Source organism: Enhydra lutris, unplaced genomic scaffold (genome assembly GCF_002288905.1).
Source record: "Enhydra lutris kenyoni isolate GAN:26980312 unplaced genomic scaffold, ASM228890v2 scaffoldscaffold3, whole genome shotgun sequence".
NCBI lineage: Eukaryota > Metazoa > Chordata > Mammalia > Carnivora > Mustelidae > Enhydra > Enhydra lutris.
In genome coordinates, this window is record NW_019154087.1 from 81413388 (window position 1) to 81430069 (window position 16682).

Sequence of the window (16682 nt, forward strand, 5' to 3'; positions counted from 1 at the left end):
CATTAAATGGTTTTGGTTAATTTGCTATTCATATGTAAGAAAATGAACCTCAGGGCGCCTGGGTGGCTCGGTGGGTTAAAGCCTCTGCCTTCCTCTCGGGTCATGATCTCAGAATCCTGAGATAGAGCCCTGCACTGGGCTCTCTGCTCAGCAGGAGGCCTGCTTCCCCCTCTCTCTGCCTACTTGTGATCTCTGTCAAATAAATAAAATCTTTAAAAAAAAAAAAAAAAGAAAGAAAGAAAGAAAGAAAAGAAAGAAAATGAACCTCAAGCCCTGCTACCTCAAACCAGTCATATAAATTGATTCCAGGTGAATCAAATACAAATACAGGGGCCCCTGGGTGGCTCAGTGGGTTAAAGCCTCTGCCTTCGGCTCGGGTCACGATCCCAGGATCCTGCGATCGAGCCCCGCATTGGCCTCTCTGCTAGGCAGGGAGCCTGCTTCCCCTCCTCTCTCTCTGCCTGCCTCTCCACCTACTTGTGATCTCTGTCAAATAAATAAATAAATAAAATCTTTAAAAAAAAATAAATATAAATGTTTAATAATCAGGTTCTAGGACAACAATGCCCAATATAGCTTTCTGTAATGGTAATAGTCTGTATCTGTGCTGTCCAATATGGTTGCCACTAAGCACATGTTGTTTTATGAAATGTGATTACTGTGACTAAGGAAGTGAACCTGAAATTTTATTTAATTTTAATTAATCAGAATTTAAATAGTCACATGGAGCAAATAACTACCATAATAGACAAGCACACGTCTAAAAGATCTGGCACATTATGTCTTCCTGGACCTTGGTGTAGAGAAGTATTTCTGATGCAAGGCAGAAAAAGCAGTAAGCTCAAGGAAATCATTGATAAACTGTACTGTGTTATTCTACTAATAACCTCTATTTATCAAAATCCACCACTGAGGAAAGGGAAAAGGTAAGACACAGAGTGAAAAATTCTTCCAACAAATTTTAATTAAAATTACAGTATGATATACTTAAAACCTCCAAAAATATTTGAAATTTTAAAAAGACTGACAATAATGAAGCATTGGCAAAGATGTGGAACAGCCATAATTTTCATATATTGTTCATGAGAATAAAACTGGCAGAACCACTTCTTACTCTTCTGTCTATCCCATGACATAATTTTATGCATGATTATATTACCAAAAAACATAATCAGGAATATTCATAGCTGCATTTATTAATAGCCACAAACTGAAACACCAAAATATACACTTCTATAACATAATGGATAAACTGTAATACAGCAATACAAAAGAAATTATACAGCAATGAATGTGAGCAAATTATTTCTATACAAAGGTAATACTGAGACAAAAAGGCCAGACCCAACACTTACTGCCTGATTCTATTTATAGAAAGTTCTAAAACTATAGATTAAACTAAGTGTTAGAAGACAGGCTTATAAATAGGCTTATAGGGGGAGGAAGAAGAAATCAGTGACTTGGAAGGGGAATGAGAAGGGTTATGTAGAAGGGCAGGAAGTTCTATTTCTTTTTTTTAAAGTTTTATGTATTTCTTTGAGAGAGAGACGAAGAGAAAGCACACACACGTAAGCGGGTGGAAGGGCAGAGGGAGAGAGAATCTCAAGCAGACTCCCCACGAGCACAGAGTTCCACTTGGGGCTCAATCTCATGACCCATGAGATCATGACCTGAGCCAAAATCACAAGCTGGACACTTAACCAACTGAACCACCCAGGTGGTCCATCTCTTTCTTGACCTATATGTCTGCTGTGTAATAATCTCCTAATGCTTTGTGTGCTTTTTTGAGTATATTTCAATAAAGTGTAAAAATAAATGTAGCACACAAAAGGTGCAGCCACTTTGAAAACAGTACCAGGGAGTGATTTTTTGAAATAAAACTACTCTGTGACACAGCAATTCTGCTTCTAGGTATATATCTGAAAGCACGGAAAACAGGATCTGAAAGAGATTATTCACAACAGCCATGTGGTGGAAGCAAACTAAATGTTCACTGATGGACAAATGAATAAAGAAAATGTGACATACAAACACACATGAATATTATTCAGCCTTATAAAAAGGAACTCCTATCATACGCTACAACTTAGAGGAACCAGGAGGAAATAATTCCAAATCAAACAATCCAGGCAGATAAAGACAAATATTTCATGATTCCACATATATGAGGTTATCTAAAGTAGCCAACTTCATAGAAACAGCAAGTGAGAATGGTGGTTCAGGGGCTGGGAGGAGAAAGGGGGCCAGAAGTTGTTCAGTGGTTATAGAGTTTCAGTTATGCAGGGCTGAGGGGTAGTTTCTAGGGATCCGTTGTACAACAACATATACATGGTTGGCAATACTGTATCATATAGTTGGAAACGGTTGAAAAGTTCCATGTTATAGAATATTTTGCTATAGTTGAGTAAGAATTCAGCACACAAAAAAACAAAATACATATTTACAAGAACACACTGAAATGATTATCCAAATGAGGAGGAGGTGATGTGCAAAGTATGTGCGTCTGCACACCTATGTGTACAGGTTCGTTTCCTTGAAGAGAGGACCTTGCTATGGTATGTCATGCACTCAAGTAGGCCCCTGAGGTTTAAGCAAACCAAAACAAAATTTATAAAACAATAATAAAATTCAATGGTGTTAGAACCAACCAACCATTGGACAAGAGGACTGAGCTTCATTTCTTATACAAAAGTAAATTACAGAAGGAAAAATTAAATTCTTAAAAATAAGTAAAAGCACCAAAAGGAAAGAACAATGGTGAATTTCTATGTATCTTGACAGTGAAGAACTTTTTAGTATAAATGACAAGCAAAGAGCAGAGAAAGGCTGATATCTAACTTAAGAAACAAATATTTAAAGGTTAAAAGAAGCATACTAGCAAGAAAATTGTATCTTATGATAGCAGGTTATGGTCTTTCATGTATAAAAAGTCCTTAAAAGTCACTAGGAAAAATATTAACACCTTTCCTTGAAAGATGGCAAAGGTCAAAAGTTGGCAATTTATATAAAAAATGGTGAGATATTTATGTATAACTGATCATCAGTAATCAAAATTAAGAAATAATGTTTGTCCTTAAACTGATGAATAAAAAAATTTTAATGTTTCTCAAAATATGGGCAAAATCATATACTACTAGCAGAAGTATAAATTTTTACAGCCTTTCTGGATAATTTGTCAATACTTACTGAAAGCCTTAAAAAATAACAGATACTCAACAATTCCACTTCAAAGTATAATATCTGCAAAGATGTATCAACTTAATGCATAAACAACCTCAATGTCCATCAAATGACTTATGAAATTACTACAGAGCCAACTACATTCAATCGCAAATCAATGTTTGTCAACCATATTAACTTAGGCACAACGCTTCCTGGTACCCATTCTCTGCGGTGCCCACAAGCTACATTTTTATTGGCACTTTTGTCACTTAAGTTATAAAAACAGACTGGACATATTCTTCCAACTACACATGTATTCCTTTCCTTTCAATAGTTGTAACAGTCTCATCACTTCACTTAGATTAACCTGAGTAAACATCAACAGATATAAAAACTGAAAGTTACAGAATGACATGTTCAACATGATTCTCTCTCATTCTGCAAAACAGTAACAAAAACACCCAGAACATGCACAAATTGGTTTTTACTCATGAGATGGGATGATTTTGGATTTTTATCTTTTTCTTTGTGAAAAATGATACATTTGTTCATATTTTCCATGATAAACAAATCAAGTATAATGAATTAAAAATGATCTTGGAAAAGAACATCACCTGATAGTCCATTAACAGTTAATTCTAAATATAAATAACTACACTGTGCTTTTAACTAACTTCCTCCTTTTTAGATGAAACTCTGAAAATGTAGGATTTCCTCTGCTCCTTGAACAATACATAAGTTTTAGTAAAACTGAACTGTACTTCAATCATTTCATATAAATGAGAATGGATATTTTTTAAGCTTCCAAACAGAACACTACTAAAACTTAGTTACTGTTTAGTAATGCTACTTTAATCTTACATTTGTCAGGGAATCATTTGTTTTCTATTTCAAAGTAGTTTAAGGAGTTTTAGAGACTTGTGAAAAGGACCATTCAGGGACAGTGAGATAAATCAATTTATATCTGATAACAAGCCACTATCAATGCAAACAAGTGGAACTTTCTAGAATAAATCAAATCACAACACCAATTACATCAATGATGTAAACAGAAAACAAAAAAAGAAACTTCAAACATTTTATGAACTGATCACAATAACAGTGACTGTGGTGGAATACCTTAAGATTTTGCAGGAACTTACTAAATTACATTCAGTAAGTTGTGCCCCTTCACTGAGTGCCTACTATATACATACTTTACTAAGAAACATGCACTTTATAGACAACTTTTTAGACTCTTAAGGAGTTGAGTTTCAAGATTCAGCAGATGGACCCCACTTAATGTTAAGATTTAGAAAAAGGCGGGGGGGGAATTCTTTCTACTAATTTTGTGTGTTTTTACCTCACAGATTCATTAAATATAAAATCTTCAGACCTCAATTTCCTCACGTGTTAAACAGAATTTATCCTCACTACCTTTGGTGTGACAGGGCAGTTTTGAGAATTAAAAGAGAAAGTGAGTAATGTTGAAGTATCAGTTTTTCTTCCAGATAGACAGGAAGTCCAATCAATCCACATCATGCGATTTAGAAACAACATGATACAGCTAAACATATAATGGCCTCAAAATCAAGGAGCCTTAAGTCAGTTTCTCAAATTAGGAAACCTCCAACACACTTTATTCTGACCAAGTCACTTATTTTGAAAAGAACATAAAGAGATATATGAGAAAGAAACAACTTCAATGAATTTCAAAACCTGTCTATACAACTCAATTACAATACGGGAAAAATGAGGGGAACCTGGGTGGCTCAGTCGGTTAAGCGTGTGCCTTCAGCTCAAGTCACACATGATCCCAAGGTCCTAGGATTGACCCCTGTGTCGGGCTCCCGGCTCAGTGGAGAGCCTGCTTCTCCCTCACCCTTTGCTGCTCCCCCTGCTTGTGCTCCCTATCTGTCAAATAAATAAATAAAATCTTTAAAAAAAAAAAAGTTGTTTCATAAAGATACATTTAAAACAATCATTGTGAAAAGATTTTCAGTAAGTATGTTGGAATCACATGCCTGTCCATTTGGGAGTGGCACAGAAAGCAGAGGCGGGGAAGATCCTGAAACCGTATTAATTAGGGTAATAAATTTCAACCAGATAATGAATTGAAATGGGACAAATGAAATATGAGTAAATGTCTAAATAATTTAGAGTCAGGAAAGCAACAACAAAGACAAAAAAGTGAACAAAAGTTAAAGGCAGTCAATCCACAAAACTGAAAAACACAGCCTCATGAAAAAACTTGTTCTCCTCACAACACGTGGCCTATAAGAATCATTTTAACAAACACACCAACAGAAAAACAGGGCACAGAGCAAACAATTTTAAGAACTCCAAGTATTAAGAGGTTAGGTAAAACTAAAACCCAGTAAAAAATACGTTTTCAACTACCAATTTGTTTTATTTATCTCTAATGAGAAATTTTTGGTTGAAGTATAAATCGGTAAAATTTACTAAAAAAGATCTGGCCAATATGACTAAAAATGTGCACAACCTTAGATCCAGCTACTTAATTTCTAGAAGGTTCTAAAGCAGTAATAAGTTCTTCAAAGATTCCACCAGAAGAATATTTTTATAGCGTCATTTATGATAGAAAACAAAAAATGAACCGAAAACAAGAAATAAAACACTCTAGGTAGTATCTAAAAATAGAGACTACATTAAATAGTAAATGGAATCAGTAATGGAATACCATACAATCATTAAAAATGATGATTCAGAATCTTTAACGACATGAAAGGTCTTTACATATATTATGCAAGGGAGGAAAAAACCACACCACCCTAAATATATTATAACATCATTTTAGAAAGATAAACTTAAAAACACACCAAAAGTGTTTGTTTTTGTTTGGTAGTTGTAGATATTTTCTTTGCACCTTGTCCTTATTTCCTACATTATCTACAATGAGTATGATGACTTTTTTTTTTTAAGACTGTGTTTATTTATTTGAGATAGAGGGACAGCACAGAGGGAAAGGGAGCAGCAGACTCTCCCCTGAGAAGGAAACCCGATTTGGGGCTTGATCCTAGGACCTCAGGACCATGACCTGAGCCAAAGGCAGACATCCAATCGACAGCCACCTAGGCATCCCCATGACTTTTTAATTAGAGATAAAAAATTACTTAGGAGAAAAATACAATGAAGTAGTATTGTACGATGTTGAGGAGACAATAGAAGAGGGAAGAAAAAGTAAATTCTAAAATTACTGGGTATTACTAGTTTCACAGATTTTGATCTGTTTGTTGCTGTTGGAATTTGGGGAGGACAATATAAGAAATATGGTTAACTCAAATTTCTGGGCAACAGGTGAAGTGGAAAAGTAATTTTACTTTAATATGTCAAAATATTCTTTCAAGATCTAATCTAGTGTTAAGAAAAATAACACTTAAATGAATCCTACTTTGTCTAACAATTGTTTAGTGACCATCATTCTGACAAGCTCAGCAATCAGCAAAGGTACTTTAAATGATAATCCACTTTTGAAAAATATAATATTCTAAATGAGATAGAACCTCAAAAATTAATAGGTAGTTTATAAGTGTGTGACAGCTGGTTGGAGAGAAATGTGGAGACAGACAGATGAACGAGGTGAGGTTGCTGATGAATCCATGAACAAACAGAAATGAAGACTACAACTTCTCCAGGTATTTATTTATTTATTTTTAAAGATTTTATTCATTTATTTGAGAGAGAGAAAGATCACAAGAGGCAGAGAGGCAGGCAGAGAGGGTGGGGGAAGCAGGCCCCCTGCTGAGCAGAGAGCCCGATGTGGGGCTCGATCCCAGGACCCTGAGATTATGACCTGAGCCGAAGGCAGAGGCTTAACCACTGAGCCACCCAGGCGCCCCTTCTCCAGGTATTTAAACTATCAATTCAAACTTTTTAATTTTTCTCTCCTTAAGCCTACCACAGAGAAAACATCATTCATTAATGGCTACTATTAAAAAGCTAAGATCCAGTACTTTCCTCATTATTATTAAGGGATGAACCTGATTTTCCTGTGTGATTTATACCACTTAGTCTCATTACTTAGCAGAGACAGATTTGTTTCATTTGTTGAAAACAATACTCAGCGTTTTGGGTATTCTAACAATTTATACAGAATTAGCTTTTTTTTTTTTTTTAAGATTTTATTTATTTATTTGAGAGAGAGACAGTGAGAGAAAGCATGAGTGAGGAGAAGGTCAGAGGGAGAAGCAGACTCCCCATGGAGCTGGGAGCCCGATGCGGGACTCGATCCCGGGACTCCAGGATCATAACCTGAGCCGAAGGCAGTCGTCCAACCAACTGAGCCACCCAGGTGTCCCTATACAGAATTAGCTTTTACCCACCTTCGCTAGCTGTGTGATCTTAGAAAAGTTAATTATCTTCTCTGATCTCAAGTCATTTATAAATTGGTGATACACTGAGACACAGATAGGAAGTATGCATACATCTTCAGTATTTTGCTGTGAAGATTTATAATTGAGATTTAGCGACCTTGGCAGGCCTGGCAGAAAAACTACTGTTGCTATACCCAGGTCGAAATGGGAAAAGCTACAGGCAGGTAAACAGGACAGGGAATAAGGGTTCACCTTATTAACTGTATGATTGTGGCCCATCATCTGGGCCCCTAATCTCTTTATTGGTAAAAGAAGATTACACTACTAGGGACTGTTAAATCGGGGCCCTATTACAATCTTATCCATGGACAGAACCCAGGGATTTTGTGAACTTGGATGTGGTGCAAGTTTACGTATTTATCCCCCTAATGTCCAGCTAAAATTCGGCATTTCTTCTAAGTATGGATAGAGGCGATAAACCATCATTATTAGGAGTACCTGTGACTTTGTCACTATAGAAATGACAGGTTTTTTAAAATCACACCACAGCTGCTGTCCACAAAAAACATGTATTACTCAATGTGTTTTAACCTTGAAAATATTTTTCAATATAGTTTCCTTCTATGTATTTTATGCATCTAAGACATTTTGAGAAGTCCATGGAATTGACCAGGCTGGAGAAAATCCATGACACCAAAGGTGGAGAGCCCTTGAAAAATCCTGTAAAGTTTAGCATTTAATTTCTATGAATGCATCATATAAAGTTCAATACAGGCAAAACAAGTTCACAGTTAGCTTTGGTAGAGGGTAGTAGTGACAAGAAAGGACAGAAAAGGCTTCTGATATGCTAGTAATATCCCATTTCTTGATCTGGGGAAGAGCGACACAAGTGTGTTTGTTTTGTGAAAATTCACAGAACTATACACTTGTGATTTTGTGCATTTTTCTCTATGTATCATAAGATCTACCTTGGGAAAACAGTTTAAATGTATTTTTAGATAATATAAACCTGAAGCTATATTTTGGAGTTTGTATCATTACCCTGGTAGTGGAATATACCCAATTTCAATTTTACATTTTCTATCAGGTGAAGTTCCCAAAGGACTTAAAAAAAAAAAAAAAAAAGTAAAAGTGGAATCTCATGCTTCCAGACATTCTGATTTAGTGGTTCGGAGACAGAGCCTAGGAATCTGCATCTGAAATATATGTCCCTTGGTAATTCCAGTATTTTGCACTCTGAAAAACACAAACTTAGGTCAAACAGAGAATGAAAAAAAAAAAAAGACAGTGAAAGCCTGGTAGCTTAGAAAAGAAATCTCATTTAATAGATTATGTTGATTTGGAAGATACCACAACAGTGGTATTTTCTTGAACTTCTAGTGTATTCTTTCTAGAATACTCCTGATAGAAGGGCATCCAGCTCTTGTGCATTTATTTCCACATACAAAATAAACTAATCATTTTCTTCTCACGCGTATCTCTAAACATCAAGACTCTAAATCATCTCTTCTCCCAGCTATTACAGGCTCAGTCCCTTTGACCATTCCTCACTGGCACTGCTGAATTTGCTGTTCTGATTGGCGCTCAGTAAATACACCACGTTAAGTGAATGCTGCCACATCACCCTAGAACAGTGAGTGGGTTCTATTCCTTCACTTAAACATCAAACTAGATCAACTCCTTTGTACAAAGTTATAGTTAATTAATAAATTCTGTTAAACAACATCTTGTTGATTTTGAGCCCCATTCTAGTCTTTCCAAATAATTTAAAAAGAAAATTCAATCTTTTAAACCCCCACCCATCTTTTGTGATAAGCATGATTTCTAAGGTTTCTTCTATATCCTGTTGAGCAGCTTTAGGAATACCACAAAGCAACAAACAGAGAGAGACAGAGACAGAGAGGGGAGAAAAATCCTGGCAAATTACTAGCACTCACAGAAAACAAAAACCAAAGGCTATACAGTAATCTAGGAAGAACTGAAAACAAGGAAAAATTCTCCTTCTCACCTTTCTCCTTAATTATTCCTTTAAAAAAAATCACTCCCCACACACATTAACTTATCATGTACATCAGAAAGCCTTAGAGAAAACTGAAGATCTGAGCAATCCAAAGTCAAGAGGAAACCAGCTATTTCAACAACTGCAAACCACCTAATTTGAGCACCCATAAAAACAAAGCTCCCCTAAAAAGTACAGAAACCAAGCACACCTAACAGTGGCTTTGGAATCAGCCAAGAACAACTGTATTAATATTTTCATTATCAAAAAAATATATCCCACCATCTACTTTGTTGTGAAAAGCTATTACATACAAGCTATGACAATAAATTAGTTAAGACTGTTGACTTATTTTAGGACATGCTATGAACACTTGATTGGATATCAAAACACAAGAGGAAGGATGCCTCATGGAAATCATCTTATCCCTGTGCCTCAATTTCCCTACATGACTGCTTCTATCAAGAGATTCTATCAAACAGAAAACTTTAAGAACATATTAGTTAGGGGCACCTGGGTGGCTCAGCGGGTTAAGCCTCTGCCTTCGGCTCAGGTAATGATTCCCAGGGTCCTGGGATCGAGCCCCGCATCGTGCTCTCTGCTCTGCAGGGAGCCTGCTTTCCCCTCTCTCTCTGCCTGCCTCTGCCTACTTGTGATCTCGGTCTGTCAAATAAATAAATAAAATCTTAAAAAAAAAAAAAAAAAAAAAAAGCACATATCAGTTAGAAAAGTTATTACTGAATGACAGCAAAAAATGTTACAGGATCACCAGGCTGAAATATACTGAATTGAATGAAGACCTACCCTCAAAATGAATACCTAGTTTCTCTGACAGGGGAAAAGAGGGACAGGCAGCAAGAGGTACCTAACAGGATGACAGGCAGAAGTTTGCCACATTTGAAGCACAACAGAAGTGAGACAGGCGAGTTAAAGGCATCAGTCTGATATGTCAGTTAAGTGAAGTTCTCACCCAGCCAATGGGTGAGAAGATAAAGACAATAATGCAAATGCCACTGTGTTTTGCAAACAGAGCAGGCTAGCATCATCAACAGAGGTGAAGACGTGCTCCATGGACAAGCATCAGTGTGCCCTGAAATGTATGCATAATAGCTGTGATTGTTAGAAGGTGGACTGAAATTTAGAAATCAAAGTTGTAATTCCAGAGCTCTGCTATTAAACTAAACAATGTAGCCTTCCGATATAAACTTTTCCTATGATTATCTAAAAACTAGGAAAGGGCCACTTTTCAAACTGTATCACTGTTTCACAGATGTAATAAGTGTGAATTCATAAAAATCTAAATATATTAGGTACTGACATAAAGGTGCCTCTAGATGTAAGCAGCACATATAGTATCAGTGTCGTAAACAGTGACTGTCCTGAATACAGCACTATACTAGAAGCTCCAGTAAAAGATACGGCTTTAAAATGCGGAAAATAAATTAGGTAACAGGCACCAAATTAATATTAACAAGATCAAGTTTCAGAGAAGGAAATCAATCACTACATCATCATTATTTAATCTATCACTTAAAAATACTGATACTCACACTAAGTAATTCTCAGTGGACACACTACTAATCTGAAGTACTAGATAATGAATTGGTCTTGAATTCTTAAATGCAGTTAAGAATGATAGATACCAGTGACCCTTCTCAAAAAGTCATTTTGCTGATTCTCGTTATCAGGGCATGTATTTTAAATATCAGTACTTTAGGGATGCCTGGGTGGCTCAGTCGTTAAAGGTCTGCCCTCGGCTCTGGTCATGATCCCAGGGTCTTGGGATTGAGCCCCGCATCAAGCTCCCTGCTCCGCAGGAAGCCTGCTTCTCCTTCTCCCACTCCCCCTGCTTGTGTTCCCTCTCGCTGTCTCTCTACCAAATAAATAAAATCCTAAAAATAAGTATCAGTACTTTAGAATCTCCTATATCATTTCACAAAAAAAATTATCTGCTTCAAAAATTTTGTTTCCCAATACAAGTAAAGTTCAAGCAGTTTCAAGTAACTCCGTGTTAGACCTTTTATTCCAATTTAAGGTATTACTGACAGCTTCAACTGTTACTCTTGAGTACATTTATCGAGAGCTCCAAATACCTTTCTTTAGAATAGAAGCAAAGCATAGACAAGTCATTAACTTCCAGGAAAAAAAAAAAAGGCAAAAACACTCAAGGGCACAGAATGCTTAGGGGAATGCCAGCTCAAATTCTGAGTAACAAAATTAACATTCATTTTTTTGGTTATCTAACATGAAAGACACTGAAGAATACTGAAAAGATTACATGTCAAAAGTTTTGGGTTCTAGTTGTTAGTTCTGCCACTAATCAAGTGATTTCTTAGTATCCTGACTTTCTCACTTGTAAAGAAAGGGAAACTGTAATGATCTGTAAGGTTCCATTTCAACTCTATGTATTTCAAGATTCCTGTGGTCAAGATTTTAGTTGCTTGAAACAGGAACAGAAAATTGATGTTGCCCCCATCCCCAACCCCACTTCCCACAAGAACAGTCTCTGACAAGAAAAGCTGGAGTCTTTTCATCTTGTCTTCCAACCAAAAAAATAATAAAAGGAGACATATTTAGTGTTTGTGCATCTTCTAATCAGACACTATTAATCATTTCTTTTAAAATTAAATTACCTACCTCACTGGGGTGTTGTGAGGATTAATTCATTAGTGTTTGTAAAGCACTTTGAGATCCTCAGGTCAAAGGCGCTATAGAAGTGCAAAGTAGTAGTATTATTACTAGATTCTTTGCTTATTTAAGGAACTTCACAATCCTTTAAAACCTAACTATTATTACTAGATTCTTTGCTTATTTAAGGAACTTCACAATCCTTTAAAACCTAACTCCCTGTTATGATTTAGACATCTATTTGTAAACCCTTCCAATTTATGCACATTATTTTAACCCTCTTTGGATCTATAGACAGGGACAGGATGTTTCAAAGCAAATGATTTTAAATAAGGTTTAAATTTTGATCTATAACTGGTGGGAGAGAGCAAGGGAAAATCTAGTGTGACAAATTCTGTTCAGCATAAAATTTTAGTGAGAAATCCTGTCAATCAGATTTAGAAGTGTGCCTAAGCTATACCCAAACAAAATAAAACTCACTTTAATCTCAAGAGTCTTGAATGAGAAATTCCTTTCTTCAAAGAGAAAAGGAAACAATTTTCAAATCAACTTATCTTAAAAAGGGTACTGAGCTTATAAAATTACATTACATAGGTATACATGCAATTGTCATTTAAAACCGATTTAAATCATAGTAACAGTATTAGTATGAACTAATTATCAAAATAAGTGAGCAGCTTTTCCTTTAAACTAGCCTCCCACCCCCAATTACACAAAGCAAACTAGGCACTGAGAAGACAACAAAGCAATTTTGCTTTACGGAGTTTTTTTGGGGGTGGGGGGGTACGGGGGACCAAGGCTTCAAAACCAGTTCAACTCTTGGATTAATTCCACCACTTCCCACTCCTTTCTCTAACCAAATCTTCTAACAATTAAAGTGCTGTGTTTTTAAATCAAAACCACACACACACACACACACACACACACACAAAGCTAAGAAAAGCAGAGCTATCTATCAGTTAAGATATTCTGCTTGAATAAACAGGTACTTCTTTAAAAGAAAAAAAAGCCAACATCCTTCGATGAGATACTTCAGTGCAACACAAGTTCTAGCCCCAAGAGCAAACTGAAATTTAGATATTAAACTTTAAACACTTACCTCCTGCTCCTGTTGAAAGATGACAACTCTACCACCTTTATCTCCTGTTGCTAGTAATTCTCCAGAATGATTAAATTCTACCGTAGAAATTATATCTGCTGTATAATTGAAACAAAAACAAAGAGAAAATGTAAGTTTTTCTTTCCCAACTTACTAGTTTCAGAACTTAGCATGTTTTCCCTAACATGTTCCAAGCATATAGATCAAACCATCATCAGAAATAAGTAATTCTAAGGTTCTTCCATGAACATTTTGGTTCTCCAAAGAAACACTCTCTCCAGAATAAATCAATATGAGAATATTTTAATAAGAACAGAAGTAATAAATACTTAAATACTAGAGGGTTACTGGTATTTCACTAAAACAACAATTTGTGAAACATTTTGATCGCATCATTAAACATTAATAATTCTGTTAATTTTCTTTCTTATATACTTCTGATAAAGTTCTTTATGCAAACCCAAAGGCAACCTACAAAATTAAAGCAGATAAAACTGAAATGGGGGAAATTTTTAAATGTAAAAATGATTTCAGATAGAATAGTAAAATTATTAATTCAAATTATGGCCTCTCAAACAAAAGTCTGCAAACAGAACACACATACAGCAGAAATGCATTGCACTACTGCACCTTCAATATTGCACAGCTCTTGTGGCAACACAAAGGCTACTAGAATCAGTCATGTTACACCTGAAGTCAGTGCTAGTCGCACAGTTAAGTTCAAATAAAATTAAAGGGTTTTTCACTTGCTTTTTGACACTAGAGCCATTTTGCTAAGGAAAAAAAAAAATCCAAGTTACAGAATTAGGCATTAAGATAAAGCAACTACTGTGTAAAACTTACCACTGTTATTAAGAAGTTCTTCACTACAAAGTATTAAGCCAAATTACTAAAGACTACGTCATATGCACTTGAAGTAAGTAAACTTCCTACAAGAGAAGAGTCATTTTCTGGTCTACACAGGCTTACTGTAAGAATTTAAAGATGCTGACTTGATATAAATAAAGAATGCTGTCTACCTTAAATTTTTAAAATTACTAACATATCTTTATCAATAATCCGTACAACACTGCGTTTTATAGTTTTCTTTTTAGTGATTTTTCCAAGACCAGTTTGATTTTGGAACGCTTTCTTTGATTTCTCCGTTGCCTAGGTCCAAGACACTTTACCTTTTTGGAACACTCTTGAGAATCTACTGAAAGTTACACAGCATATAAGTGCCTATGTTTTAAGTGTGCACAAAAATTTGTATATACCTTTCAGAAGGCATGGGCAGCACCCCACCTCCAGGTTAAAAACCTTATTCCAGAAGCCTCCCATGGTCAGTGGTATCAGGAGGAAAGATTAAGTTTGGTGTTTGCATATGTAACGTAAAGCTGTAAACTGAATAAACTGCACTACTCTGTAAAGCCAAACACATGTAAATACTTCTTAAAGCCATTCTATATTTTATTGTTTTTTATTTTAGTTCCAGCATAGTTAACAGTGTTATATTAGTTTCAGGTGTACAATATAATGATTCAACAATTCTATATTCAGTGCTCATCATGATTAAGTTTACTATCAATCCCCTTCACCTGCTTCACCCATCCCCCACTCACCTCACCACTGACATGATTTATTTTAAATGATACCCTTAGTTAAAATTTCTTTTTCAACAAGAACATTTTTTACTTGAAGTATACTTCAGAATACATGATTCTAAAATATACATATAAAACATTCACAAGAAAAGCAGAATACATATTTTCTTCAAGTACTGAGAATCCCCTGATTAAATCACATAAAAAGAGACCTAACAAATACTACAAATTTAAGACTGAAATCACACCAAGTATATTTTCCCATCACAATAGTAAAAAACTAAAGATCAACAATAAAATAACGTTGGAAAAGCTACACTGTAAATATTAAATATTTAATATGTAAATACTGAGCAACACACTACTGCACAAGCAATGGGACAAATTAAGAAATCAAACATTGGGGCACCTGGGTGGCTCAGTGGGTTAAAGCCTCTGCCTTCAGCTCAGGTCATGATCCCAGGATCCTGGGATAGAGCCCCATATCAGGCTCTCTGCTTGGCAGGTAGCCTGCTTCCCCTCCTCTCTCTGCCTGCCTCTCTGCCTACTTGTGATCTCTGTCAAACAAATAAGTAAAATCTTTAAAAAAAAAAAAAAAAGAAAGAAAGAAATCAAACATTAAAGCCATTCTATTTGGTGCTGTGTACTGTACTTACTTCTGTACTGAATATGTTAAATGACTAAAAACATACAAAGTCCCCTCACTCAAAGTACATTACAGTACAGTTTGAGACAGAAAGTAAATAGGAGCTAACAATATCAGACAGAATATATGGACTCACTTATTTGAAGGTTAGGTTCTAAAATCGGGGAATAAGGTAAAAATCATACATAATAAAATTATCTTTAAATTCAAACCCCTCAGGGGCTTCTGGGTGGCTCAGCAGGTTAAGCCTCTGCCCTCAGTTCAGGGCATGATCTCTCTGCGTCAAATAAATAAATAAAATCTTAAATAAATAAATAAGTAAATAAATTCAAGGCCCTCAGACAAGCATAAATCGCTTCTGCTGTCAGTCCAACTCAGCCAAGTTCCCCTAATGCACTGCTAGTTTATGGTTTCTTTGGCTAATGCACCAAATGAACTACTTAGTTTGAATATAAAGTCACGCTGCATCAAATGAACTCTAAAACTCTTGACTTGGTTAAATGCTCACACCTAACACCAGATTCATTTTTCTGTTCATCTAACAAATAATAGGCAGGATTTGCTCAGTATTTACATTATTTCATCTTTTTTCCAGGTACAAATTGTTGCATTCACTTAAATCACAACTGCTTGTTTAGTAGATGAGCTGTCATGGCTATACCTTAATACATGTCAATGATGATGGTATGACTAGCCTGACCAGCTTCCTGGCTGAGTAGTGAAAAGCAGGAGGGATAGGTATTCTGCAAGATGGGCTCTATTTCCAATGAACCTCCTTGGAGGACCGGGACAGGAAAAAAAATCGAGAGATGATCAGTCAGAAAGGAGGTTGTTATAGTAAAAAGGGCTGAAGAAAGATGTGGAATGGGGATGGTGGTGATGAGAAATCCACATCTAAATAATCCTTAGAAGACAGAACAGGGATCAAGTAATAAAGCAGACTTTAATACACTACCCCTAGGTACTAAAGACAATACTGGGGGCACCTGGGTGGCTCAGCTGTTAAGCGTCTGCCTTTGGCTCAGGTCATGATCCCAGGGTCCTGGGATTAAGCCCCACATCGGGCTCCCTGCTTAGCGGGAAGCCTGATTCTCCTTCTCTCATTCTCCCCACTTGTGTTCCCTCACTCGCTGTCTCTCTGTCAAATAAAAATACAAAAATCTTAAGACAGTATTGGTCCACGAAGCAAGTTATAATGCAGTCACTGAATATGTGATAGGGAGGGGAAGCAAAGTAAGTGTGTAGGTCTGTG

At 36.0% G+C, this 16682-nt stretch overlaps 1 protein-coding gene across 3 annotated transcripts in view; it reads right to left on the minus strand.

Moving 5' to 3' along the window:
• The window catches only part of LOC111154409 (protein phosphatase 2 regulatory subunit Balpha), a 91445-nt gene that overhangs the window by 20950 nt on the left and 53813 nt on the right, over nt 1–16682 (minus strand). For all 3 annotated transcript variants that reach the window (XM_022513990.1, XM_022513998.1, XM_022513979.1), the window contains one exon: nt 13202–13299. In XM_022513990.1, coding sequence (XP_022369698.1) covers nt 13202–13299 — 98 coding nt within the window. The remainder of the gene's footprint in view (nt 1–13201; nt 13300–16682) is intronic.